The sequence below is a fragment of the Colossoma macropomum genome, unplaced genomic scaffold (genome assembly GCF_904425465.1).
Source record: "Colossoma macropomum unplaced genomic scaffold, Colossoma_macropomum, whole genome shotgun sequence".
Lineage (NCBI taxonomy): Eukaryota > Metazoa > Chordata > Actinopteri > Characiformes > Serrasalmidae > Colossoma > Colossoma macropomum.
Genome location: NW_023495808.1, coordinates 171,727 through 185,408, shown reverse-complemented (window position 1 = coordinate 185,408; position 13,682 = coordinate 171,727). Strand labels below are relative to the sequence as shown.

The window sequence follows — 13,682 nt, the reverse complement described above, 5'->3', positions numbered from 1 at the left end:
ATGCTCAAATGATGTTTAAAAATAAAATTTTTGAAAAAAATGGACAGCAATGATATGTAGACACTGAGGTGCCAGTTTATCAGGCATTCCCACCATATAGACCTTGTAGATGTACAGTACTCATCTTATAGCCACTTCCATGTTAGTGTTACTACTGTGCTAAGCATGGTTCACCACCCAAATAATGTCTGAGCACTGGTGGTCCTATGATGGTTCCTTTGCACTGATGGACAGGGTAGACCAGTGGTTCCCAGTCCCTGTCCCTTTTTGGACAATTCTCTGTGCCTAAACAAATATGCTTACTCATTTGCAGTCAGTCTTGGGGGGAGTCTGGCCATCATTAACTGAGTTAAATCAACTAGCAGTGAATTAAGAGTCATGTGACTCAGACATGATTACGTGAATGACTGTTAATTAAAAAATAAGAGGTTGCAAAATATTTGAGCAGTAAAACAAGACCCAGTCCTTGAATGTAAACAACTTCTTCATTGAAAGGCGACCATGATGTCACTAAAAAATGCCTTAGCAGAAAGGGGGCAAGGGTTATTTTTTTGTTCCAATAGGGATGGAGCCTGAGTGTCTATTCTGAGACAGGACAGCTCCACAAACTGATAGATTGACCAGCAGATTGAAGCGATTGGATAATTGGTGGCATATGGGAATGATCAGTCCTGAATAGAGGTGGTGTTTGGACAAACATGTACCATACAACAGACTCTCTGTCTTTGGTGAGTGTGTGTGTGTGTGTGTGTGTGTGTGTGTGTGTGTGTGTGTGTGTGTGTGCGTATACAGAGAAGGATTTTTTTATCCAGGGAAAATCAGGAAGGTGTCCTTGCTAAAAATGTGTGTGTGTCTGTGTGACATTGCAAGAGTTCATTTTGAGGCTTTGAAAAAGACAGTACATTAACTTTTTAAACAGGTGGGGCTGGTGCTATACAAGTTGCAGTGGTGTCTCTACATTTGGGGCCAGTGGGGCCTGGCCCCACCAGATGTCACTGTGCATTTATTACATATGACATTGGTAGGGCTGTGCGATACATTCCAAATATCTTCCTGTACCTGTTGTGTAAATGCCAGTAGGCTACCTATTTCTCCAAGCAGCGTTCATTTGGTGAGCGTGGGGCCGACCCGTCAGCGTTCGTCTAACCAAGTGAGCAGTTAAAAAACACTGTGCATGTTCAATGTGCTTTCAATAACCAACTGTAGGGCACGATCATGTTGGCGCCATGCTGAGAGCAGCCAATAAAACATAATACATTTACATTCATCCAGACATTTAGTAAGCATCGTTTTACAGTGTGGGCGCTGCTACGCAGCTAGCCATTGGTCCTCATCAGTCATGGTAGTTACTCCTAATAACAAGACAATATAAGCATGTGTTTCTCTGCTCTATGTTGCTTTGGATATGTAGTTACAGACCACAATAATCGTCCCCTGCTTGATAACTTTGGATTTGTAATGTGATGCTGTTTAATAAGGTTTTGTGAGGTCTAATTAACATATCATTAACATATCACTCATATTCCTGTCTCCACTTCCACTAACACCTGCACCACGTTACGTTAATTTGTGAATTTGTGATGTCATTGATGGAGTGTGTGTATGTATGGATCATGTTTGTGTGTAGTTTCATTGAGAAGTCGGCTGCTGCCCGTACAGTTTGTTTTGCCCCACCAGACTTTCTGTGGCAGAGATGCCACTGAAAAGTTGCAAAATTTGTAGCAAAATGATTTTTTAGAATTAAGAACAACTAAATTAAAAAGCAAAAAATTGACACATTTGTGTCAATAAGTGTATGTATTCATTTTAACTGTGAAAAAAGCAGCATGAAAACATTTTAGATTTTGATGAACATTCTGTGAAAATTGTACATATGATTCATTTTCTCCGCAATAATTCTGATTTACCACAAGGGGCCGGTATTAATGCTCCAGTAGTGTTTAGTGCTCCAGTAGTGCATAAATGCTAATTCAGTTAGTGCAGCTAGTGCCAAATTAACAGTGGTTTACCTAAGCAGTTCATAGCAGCTGTAGCTAACACGCAGTCAGCTGACGACTAAATAGACATAACATCAGATCCTTTCAGAAAAAATAGTTTTACATCTGCAATGTAATATTTCCAAATGGGCCTGGTTAACCTGTTAGCTATAGCCTGTTAGCAGGTCAGAGTACGTCCTGGTTTGTTAATAAAATGAAATGATAAAATGCAGTACTTAAATATAGCATTATTTTTTGAAGGTTGTGGCGACTTAAGATCAAAGCATAGAAGTGAAGTTCAATCAGGAAATGCATCTGGTTAGCTAAGTGGCTAACAGGTTGCTATGAAGATTTCAGTTAGTAGAAAACTTATGAATGATAAAGTGTTTTTCTAGACCAAAACTCTTATTGTTAGTGGGCCTTTTTATTCACAAGTGTGAAAAATACATTTTTATACTTTTTGAGCAATCTGTTGTTTTGACTCTTAATCAAGTAATCTTTTTTTTATACAAACTTAATTAAACAGCAACAAACTCTGCACAGCCTTTCAGGAATTTTAAACTACTTTATTGGAAACAGAAAAACTAGGAAGCCTCATATAATCATCTAACCATGAAATACATATAATTTAGTGTAAACTTTGTTCTTTACACAGTTCACAGAGAGATGTGTAAATTTGCTTTAGTGGAGCAACTTTTTTTTCTGATAGAATGTCTTTTAGTTTTGTTTGTGCAGCTTATTTTCGATGATATTGTCAAGTCTGAAATATTTTTAGCTTGTGTTTGTGGAATTAGTCAAGCAGTTTTCCAGTGAACTACTTTTTAGCTCTTACTTGAGTGATTTCATTTGTTAATATTTGGCTAAATATTAAAATACACGTACACACACAGTGGACTGTCCCATGCTTTTCATCTCTGTTTAGATTCACACAGGATTAATTTCTCCTCGCACTTGCAATTGTCACACTGTAAAGCCCTGACTGAAGCAGGTCCAACCTTCATTCAGCTCCAGAACGATGATAAAACAGAAAGGCGGTGGTGTGCAATTCTGTATTAGTTTATGTTCTGGTTTTCAGTGAAGCCTTTTCATTACTGTATAAAGAGACACTAAAGCAGTGCAGGAAATCTAGGCCACTGTAAGCAGGCTATGAAAAAAGAAGCATATAATTGGAGTCCAAGTAAATTAGTTGTTTTACATCCTTTGTTTTTATTCTTTCTTTAGAGGAGTGTGTGTGTGTGTGTGTGTGTTTGTGTGTGTGTGTGTGTGTGTGTGTGTGTGTGTGTGTGTTAAAAATGACCATGTTTCATGAAGAAATGTCTTGTGGAATGCTTCTCTCACTCAGATCAAATTCCACAGCATTTAAAACACAAAGGACTCTCTCTCTCTCTCTTTTTCTCCCCCTCCTTTTTATCTCTCCCTCTCTCTCTCTCTCTCTCTCTCTCTCTCTCTCTCTCTCTCTTTCTGTCTTTTGACCTTTCTGTCTCCTTTCCCCCATTCCTGTCTCCCGTTCTCTCCCCTTTTCTCTTTTTCTCACTCTTCCTGCTCTGTCTCTATCCTTCTCTCTCTTCCTCTCTTTCTCTCTCCTTCCTCTTTCACTCTTTCTTTCTGTGTTTCACCCCTTCGCTCTCTCTCCTTCTTTTTCTGTCTCTCGCTCTTTCTCCCTTTCCTCTCTCTCTCTCCCTCTCTCTTTCTTTCTCTCTCTCTCTTGCTTGCTTGCTCTCTCCTGCCTCTCCCTTTCCTCCTATTCCTCTCTCTCTCTCTCTCTCTCTCTCTCTCTCTCTCTTCTCTCTCTCTCTCACTTGCTCTCTCTCCTGCCTCTCTTCTTTTCTCCCTATTCCTCTCTCTCTCTCTCTCTCTCTCCTCTCTCTCTTTCTCTCTCGCTGATTGTAAACAGCTGTGGTCCTTTTTTTCGTAGAGACAGAGAATGGTAGGCTAGCTAACTGCTCTCCTACCCACATCAAATACACACACACACACACACACACACACAAACTGCTGGGGGTGTAGAGAAGTAGGGATTTTTTTTTAATTCAAGTTTATTCTTTTCTTTTCAGAGTTTCTTTCTTTAGCTGATGAGAGAGAATGAGAGTAAAAGACAGAGAGAGAGAGAGAGAGAGAGAGAGAGAGAGAGAGAGAAACAGCAGGAAATAGCTCTGCTTTAGTTTGGTTTGGAGCTGTAACTTCTCATATTGCAGCCCACAGTTCACACACACACCGCACACACACTGCAATTAGTCTGTCTGCTGGATACACACTCTACATGAGGGACCTATACCACATCAGGGGTCTGTGTGCCTGCCTTCTATGTGTGTGGGTGTCTTTACATATTTGTGTCTGTTTATTAATAGAAGTAACGGTAAATTGCAGCTGTTTTAAGGCTCCATTAACTTGGTGACAACAGCTGCCCATAGATGTGTATTAGGAATGTTAAGTGCTTTAGGAATGCCTTCAAGGTTTTAAATCATTTTAATAGCTTTATTCTGGTGTTGTACTGTAGAGCAGGACAAAGATAAGCTGTAAGTGTCCTGGAACAAAGAGTATTAATATCCAAGGTTTGCATGCTTTCCTTTCTCTTTGGACATCACTTCATAAAGTATGTGGGGGTCTAAATCCCATCCTCGCTATATTTCAGCCTGATTTATTGGCAGAAAGCCCTTTACAACAACAGTGGGTCTCTGGCTGTGTAAGCTGACCTCGCCACTAAATCTTAAACACGTTGCCACCACTTTGCCATCACGTTGAAAGTATTCACATTGTTCTGCTAGGATTTCTCTATGTAGTCTAAGACTTGATGTTAGCTTTTAGTTATTATTCTTTGATAATAAAATCATCACCTACCCTAAAACCACCACTAATTCTCTCTAAATTAGCATTTGTCTGTTTAACTTGAAGACTTTAGACTGACCTCCTATCCTGGTGTAAATTTTAAGCCACGTCACCTACTTTTCAGTCTAGTACTGGATATAATGCACTCTAGAGAGATGATAAGTGATGCTCCAAGACAGTAAGACATGCTAGAAGTTCCTGGCTGGTGGCACATCAACTCCGGTCATTGGCGTCGGTGTGTGTACCTTCACTGAAAAAAAGCAGTAAACCATGAGAGGCCGTGCTTTACAGTGATTTTATCACAGGTAAGGATGTTATTAAGCATGACATAAAACAAAACTGACTAAAACCCCCTTTACCCATGATAAAATCATTGTAAAATCTAAAGTGGCTCATTCTCTTATGAAGTGACCAACAATATAAAATATGATCAAATACATATTTCTTTTAATAAATAATTTAGGGTATTATTAATAGTAATCGAGAAAAATGATTATTCCGTCAACAAATGTAGTTCCTTTGGAGTATGTTATTACCAAGCAACCATGCTGCCCATTGTTATATTTTGTAGTCTTTTCATGAACTTTTTAAACTTTTTGTCATACAGTTATGATTATTTTTGAATATTTTAGAATGGCTAACAAAATCAAATATCTGACTTGACCTAAATGCCCATCCCTAGTCATGGTTATTATTATACGTTACATATTACTGAACTATTCCATTAAATATTTAGAAGGTATCGTCAGCACCTCTTCAGAGTAGTGAATGCATGTATCATAAAAAGATGGATTTAGATTTAGAGCAATAATAGAAACAACATCCACTGCATAGTAATTGCATAAACTGCGTAGTAACAAGAACCACATTTATTGAGTTTATTTTTACAGTTTGATTTTCTTTGTGTACTTCGTTAAATAGTTTATTTTTGCAAACTTTGGATAAAAAAATGGGCTAGTTTTTCAACACCTTTTTTTAAATATGGCATTACCCCCAGGTTATGTACTCAGCACAGGCTCAGTGCGTATTGTGAATGATTGTGCACATTGAAATTTGTTACTAATTTAAATTTTCAGATTTGTTATTTAAAACATGCGTCATCTCAACCGTCATTCAAATGTATTTACATATTACATGTAAAGTAGGTCACTGGGTACTCATACACATAACACACATATATGTTCCTGCAGTAATATAATACATTCACTCACATTCAGTAACACATACAAATGCCATTCATACACATATATGTATGTTTTAAATAATTCATGTTTTGTTTTTCTCCCCCCCTTTCTTTCTATGTGTGTCTCTCTGTCTGTAGACGTATATTGGGTCTATATTGGCAGCAGTGAACCCATATCAGCACTTGCCGGAGCTATATAGTGTTTCAGCAGTGGAGCATTACAGTCGGCATCACTTGGGTGAAATTCCTCCTCACATCTACGCCATCGCCAACGAGTGCTACCGGTCACTGTGGAAGCGCAGCAACAATCAGTGTGTGCTTATCAGGTACAGCATCGACACACACACGTTTGTTTTTATACAGTGTCAGCACATGGGATCAATCAAATGTTCCATATATATTAAATTTTTTCAATTTCTCGTATGAGAAATCATCATTCAGTTTAGTAGTTTGGTCGTTGTTCTCAGGTTTTACTACAGTGTCCATTTTTTTGTCAGGAAAACGTACAAAGACATGCATTTACACAAACAGCACTTCATACAGTGGATGCACACACATTACTGTTCTTCAAACAGACTGTAAATTCACATGTAAACTTTATACAGAGGTTGACAAAGGGGCATTCCACCAGTGTTTCAAAATTTCTTGCATATTTCAGTTGTGGATATGTAAACAAAGTCTTCCTGAGTGTGTTAATATGAAACGGTGCATTAGAAACAAAACAGTGGTGTGTGATGTCTACAGCACAGATATAGCCATTTTATTTACTATCCTCTTTGATAGTCCAGCAGAGGTGATTCTCAATATGTTTAATTTATGTATCAAGCTTTTCACAGATATTTCTCCTAAAAATCCTTAGGAGAAATAAATTATATGTACAAAAAGTATGTGCATACCCCTCCGAATCATTGAGATCAGGTTTTCAGCAAGACCTATTGCTAACAGGTGTATAAAATCAAGCACATAGTCATGCAGTCTTCATAGACAAACAATGGCAGTAGACTGAGTCGTACTGAAGAGCTCAGTGACTTTAAATGTGGCACTGTCATAGGGTGCCACCATTGCCACAAGTGAATTCTGCCCTGCTAACAAGAAGTGTAGACCACACAAACAAATAGAGTGGGGTGCTGAGCACTGAAGTGCATAGCACATAAAAACATCTATCCTCTGTTGCATCACTCACTACAATTCCAAGCTGCCTCTGGAAGCAACATCAGCACTATAACAGTACATCGGGAGCTTCATGAAATGGGTTTCCATGACAGAGCAGCTACACACACACCTAAGATCACTGCCACACTGCCAGTTGTCGGCTGAAGTGGTGTAAAGCACGTCGCTGTGGGAGCAGTGAATGAATTGCATTTCTCTGGCAGTCTAATGGATGAATCCAGATACGACGGATGCCAGGAGAACGCTACCTGCTGAAATGCACAGTGCCAACAATAAAGTTTATTTGAGTAGAGATAATGATCTGAGGCTTTTTTTTCAGGGTTTGGGCTCAGCCCCTTAGTAATGTTAATGCTACAGCACACAAAGAGATTTTAGACAATTCTGTGCATCCAGTTTTGTGGCAACAGTTTAGGAAAGATCCATCTCTGTTCCAGCATGACTGTGCCCCTGTGCACAAAGCAAGGAGTTTGGTGTGGAGTGGCCTGCACAGAGCACTGACCTCGACCCCACAGAATACATTTAGAGTGAATTGGAACATTGATTGCAAGCAAGACCTTCTCGTCCAACATCAGTGCCTGATCTCACAAATGCTTTTTTGACTGAATGAGTACAAATTCCCACAGACACACTCCAAAATCCAATCCAAAACAAGAGTGGAGGCTGTTATAGCCACAAAGGAGGGGGACAAACTCCATATCAGTGCCCATAATTCAGGGGGGGATGTCCAACAAGCTCACATACATGTGATGGTGTTATTTAATAATGTGACAGGCCTATTTAAAAGCATTAAACCTATGGAACATTTATTATCACCACTGCTGTGAGCAGTAAGTTTCTCTAGAATCAAGCATCAAACCACTCTGAATGATTTTGTTTACATCATGATTGAAATTTTAATAAAATGGTTGAAGTCCCCTTCACAAAAGTTTTATGTTTGGGAAATGATATATGAGTGAGCCTGTATGTGTGTGTGTGTGTGTGTGTGGTCTGTATGAGTGTGTCTTTACACCCCCAGTGGTGTGGGTATATACTGTGTTTAGTGCCCTACTGTTTTATGTATAAGCCTCCCAATTACCCTCAGCTTTAACTACCTGCTTGTTAACTTTATGTATGTGTCTGCGTGTGTGTGTGTGTGTCTGTGTGTGTGTGGGTTTAGTGCAGCAAGGTTTAGATGGTTTGTCTTGTGAGACAGAGCTGCTCTGTTAGGATTAGGATTAGGATGCCTGTGTGATTCTGCATGATTCCCAAGTCCTCACTCAAGCAGAAAGTGAGCTGTAAACTGGTCAGACTCGTCTGTTCTTGGAGCTGCTCTGTGTGCACTGCAGCCAGGAGCCTCATTTATCACACCTGCAAACACTTCTTACTGCATCTGACACATGGGTAAAATTATATGGTTTCCATATGCAGCAGATTATTGGGCTTTGCTGATTTGGCTTAGCTTTTTCAGAAACAGTGCAATGTATATGAATTTCATAACTGTAGTTCAGTGGTTTGCATGGCATTTTTACAATGGGGAACCTCGTCCTTGTCTGGAAGGCAATGAGCTTTTTATAATTTACTGATAGCCCATAATCTATTAGATCTATCTAACATCACATTCGGAATGCTTATAGCGCTTAATCAGGTGCCAGGCTTTTTCAGACATAATCACTGAACACAGTGTTTTGAGGAGCTTCCATTGCTAATGCTTACAACCCTACACTGCTACTGGAGTACCACTAATGTTTTAATTTTCAATAGAAAAGAATAGAATAGAATAGAATAGAATAGAATAGAATAGAATAGAATGTTATTGTCCAACAATATTAGAAATTTGTCCTTGTGCTTCCCTCTATAACAGTACAATATAAACAACAGGTACAAACATTCTAAACAAAATGCTTACAAAAATAACACTCAGTCTTCAGGAGGCCGATGGCAGTGGGAATGACAGATTTCTTATAAAGACATTCTTAGTTATGAATAATCCTAAAGGATAAGTAAAGTCATCCAGAGTTTTTGAAGGCTGGAGGGGCAGATGGATATGGGTTTGGGGGATTTAAACATACAGATATCCAAACTCAGTTCAGTGTTCATTTTACTTAAAGCTACTCTATGTAAGATTTAGGGATTTGGAGAACTCTGTGGTGGAAAGGTGTAATTGCACACATTGTGCAGAAGAACAAAATGTTGATTTTGCACTTTAGACCTAAACTTCAAGCTGGAGTTTCTTTTTGAGCTTGTGCATTTGACATTGATATGTAAAAGACATAAGATGTAGTCAAAAAACTCCCATGTAAATTTAGGGGTGGGCGAAATCACACAAATATTATATCACTTCAATTCTTAAACACATTTATGATACATAATAAGTGTTACAATATTCTGTCAGTAATGCTGCATTTAAAAATTACCACCAAAAACTATGAATACAGTGATTTTTATTCAGTGTTTTACACAATGTACTGCACTAAATTAAGTTAAACAGGAATAATTATGCTCTCTACATAATGAAACGTGGTTAGTCAGTGTTCTTAAGTACAGACGATATCCACAACATGCTTAGAAAACTGTACTGTTGACCACAATGCCAAACATGATCACAGTAACAATAAAATATTGTCATACTGCCCACCTCTACATGTAATCCACCCCAATACCTCTGACTTTTAAGTTATTATTTCAGGCTTTACAGCAGTGCACAGACATCATATTTTACTTGCTTTTATTACATAGCGCAGCTTTAATTAGGTTTTCAAATATGGCTTTTATGGTTTGAAATGAAAAATAATAATGATATATATATATATAGTACAAATTCCCACAGACACAATATATATACACAAAATATATGTATATATTACATATATATATATATATATATATATATATATATAACACTTTAGAATGGGACAAAATATACTTGTGTGGCTGCAGCCACTGTAGTGTGGTGTAATTTTATTTACTCCGCTATCTCTGTCCCATGGTGCAGTGGTTTCTTGTGATTATGAGAATTGTTATGAGGCTCTGAGGCAGAAAGCCTCCGCACAGCTGTGAGGTGTGAATCTGCAGCCCGCAAACTCTCAAACATGCGCACCACTTCATACACACACATCCAGACAGACCCCAATATTCACATACAGCCGAAAAACACACTGATGTGGCTTTCACACAGCCCCATAGCACAGAGACAATAGACACAACCTTAAACAGATGGAGACAACGCGCTGCAGAAGCCGTTAAAGCTATGAGCATTTAGGTTTGGTATGTTTCCATACTTGAACGTTTTGCAAAATATGACCTGAAGCCATAACCCCAACTCTGACTGCTGACCCTTAAATATTGTGAAAGGTTAAACTCACGGCTGCCTGACGACACTAATTACTAAAATATGTAAAGGTCAAAGGTTCCCTGTGTGTCTATGCCTCTGTGTGTGTGTGTGTGTGTGTGTGTATGTCTCTCACATGCTTAGACAAAGTGCCTAGGGATGTGGACACCAACCCTTCTCCTGGAGATCTACTTTATTGCAGAGTTCCAGCCTGCATCTGACATGTTGCCCCGAGCTTAATGAACATTAAAGCTGCATCCGAAACCACATACTACTATACTATCCATACTAAATAATGAATGTGCTGGGTGAAGGGTGGTGTACTTTTTTGACATACTGTTTAGTATGGACGCAGCCTAATGCATCTTAAGTTATTAGCTGGAGTAGGTGAGGTAGATTGTGGTCGGTATTAGACTCCCCTGGAAAATAGACCTCCAGATGACCACTGGCCTATGTCAGTGTTTCCCAGCCCTGTTCCTGGAGATCCCTCATCTGGTATTCTTGTACCATACACGCCAGGGGACAACTTGGTAGACTGTTGCTGGGTTGTGCCTAATCACTATTATGTGCAGTGCAGGGGGCCTCAGGGACCAGGTTTGGGAAACGGGCCTTGGAGATCAATGCTCCCTCTGGTGGCTGATTAAGTTACTAAAGCATGTTATTACCCAGGTAAAGAATTATTAGAGCTTTGGATGAATCTGTCATTTTCAGCACATCCATTTATTTCAGGATCAGTTCTATAGATCAACAGTATTCAATTTTAAATTCACATGGACTAGATTTCAAAACATATATATATAATTTAACTTGTTACAGAGTAAACACGTTGGTTTAAGATTTGGAATTGTTAAGGTAAACAGGTACTTGCTTGTCCAGATAGGGTTAAAACGATGGTTTTCTTTCCAGTGTTCTTTTCAGTGTTGATGATAAAATTCTCACGTCAATACACACCTTGATTAGCTTTACTTGCCAGTGGTGGTCACACTATTATTTATGACTAATAGCAAGCACGTTGATTACAGTGCTATTGTTGCTCTAGGCTACTGAACTCTTACAGAGTGTCTGGAACTTGAATTTGAATGTGATGGCTTGTGAGCTCACTTTTGGGCTGGATTTGGCCATTGGGCCATCAAATGGACAGGCCTACTATATACCTTGTGTCTACTCTTAATTTCAATTTTATCAGGTCCACTGACTATATAGGTGCATTTTGTAGTGACACTGACATGCCACTACATGTCAATGTCAATGCTGTGCTAAAGATCCTGTCCTGTGGGGGTTCTGTCTGTTTGTTCAATCTGGAATTGTAGAACTAAAAAATTAAATCTATGTATATGGTAAGTGGACCTGATAAAATAGAGAATAAGTAGATACAAGGGAGAGTACCTAATAAAGTGGCCAATAAGTGTATGTGAACATCAGCTGATCTTTTAATGTGTGTGTGTGTGTGTGGGTGCCAGTGGGGAGAGTGGTGCAGGTAAGACGGAGAGCACGAAGGTGATTCTTCGTTTTTTGTCAGTGATGAGCCAGCAGAGTCTAGAACTTTCTGCCAGACACACATCATCACACGTGGAAGAGGCCCTATTGGAGAGCAGGTACACACACACACATACACACACACACACACACACACACCAGTTCATAAACACACACCACCCCCCTCCAAGAACACATGCGACAGATACACACAAACACACGGATACATTTGTATGCAAAAGTTCGGGCACCCCAGGTCAGATTACATGTTTTGTTGATTTCTTTCTATAAAGAAGCACATTTTAATGCACTTTAATCACTGTTTATTTTCTGAAGTTATCATGTTGAAATACAAATTCTATAAAATATGACTTGTGCAAAAGTTATGGCACATTGCATATTTGATGTCTTATTATTGACCACCAAGTTAAACTGAGCAAGAAAATAGAAATTGTGCACTAAAATATGCTAATTATTTATTATTGTTCCCTGTAGCAGATGTGTCAACTTATTTTTATTCTAACCCAACAAAACACGCAGTTTGACCAGAAGTGTTCAAACATTTACACACAACTGAATATAAACAATGTCACATACATTTGTTAACTATGAACCATATAGCTATATATTTTTTAAATGACTCTTATGACTTATTTCTAATTCTGATGTCCCTCTCTCTATTTCTGTCTTTCTCTTTCTTCTGCACTCTCTCTGTGCCTTCTTATTCAGTCCTATAATGGAGGCATTTGGGAATGCTAAGACAGTTTATAATAATAACTCCAGCCGATTTGGGAAGTTCATTCAGCTTCATTTCAGCCAGCGGGGGAACATTCAGGGAGGAAAGATTGTCGATTGTATCCTGAATTACTCTCACACTGACACTGTTGAAAGATTGATGCTTCCTCTGCTTCCTCTAATGCTGTCAGTGCTGTGTGTCTGTGTGCACCAGTCATGAATTTTTATTGCCAATTCCGCTTCCAGTTTCTTTGCAGAGCAACCAGTGGCCCATTTATTAGTCGTTTTTGAAGGGCAAAAGCAGAACAAAGGCAATAACATTTCTTATGTGTTCTTGACATGAAACTTGCACTGTGTGGGAGAACACACTGATCTGAAACATACAACATTCAAATGTAGCATGTGTGTACTTGGTTACATCCTAACATCGTTATACAGATCAGGCAAAATAAAAAAAAAATAGTGCAAATGCAGATCACATGTTTAGAATGAATGTTGGTTGATTCTAATCCTGGGTGATTCCAGTGCATCTATTATGTTATGTGTGTGTGTGTGTGTGTGTGTGTGTGTGTGTGTGTGTGTGTGTGTGTGCATGTGCTTTGTATAGCATCAAAAACTCTGTTGATAATTTTCCTTGACCATTGTTCCCAATAAAGACTTATTGGAAAAGGTGAGCAATTATTATTATTATTATTATTATTATTATTATTATTATTAATTTCAGTGATCGTTTTTTGAGCTAGAACCACCAAACTTTGCACCAATGTAGAGCATATTTTTAGTGAATAGTTTTATTTAGCTTGAATTGATTTGTGCGTATTTGTTACTTATAATTTTCCCATCTCACCCCTTTAGAATCGTGTTGTGCGTCAGAATCCAGGAGAGAGGAACTATCACATATTCTATGCTTTACTGGCAGGAACCAATGCAGAACAGAGGGGTGAGCACAGGTTAAACCAAGCCACAACAAGAAGGGCTTCTGTTGGAGTTTTATAGAAGTTTGTTTATC

General features: G+C 38.7%; 1 protein-coding gene across 2 annotated transcripts in view; it reads left to right on the top strand.

The window, feature by feature from the left end:
- Positions 1-13,682, top strand: part of myo10 (myosin X) — a 78,730-nt gene that overhangs the window by 31,658 nt on the left and 33,390 nt on the right. For both annotated transcript variants that reach the window (XM_036563532.1, XM_036563531.1), the window contains exons 4-8: positions 6,124-6,311; positions 11,923-12,057; positions 12,668-12,792; positions 13,330-13,343; positions 13,529-13,613. In XM_036563532.1, coding sequence (XP_036419425.1) covers positions 6,124-6,311; positions 11,923-12,057; positions 12,668-12,792; positions 13,330-13,343; positions 13,529-13,613 — 547 coding nt within the window. The remainder of the gene's footprint in view (positions 1-6,123; positions 6,312-11,922; positions 12,058-12,667; positions 12,793-13,329; positions 13,344-13,528; positions 13,614-13,682) is intronic.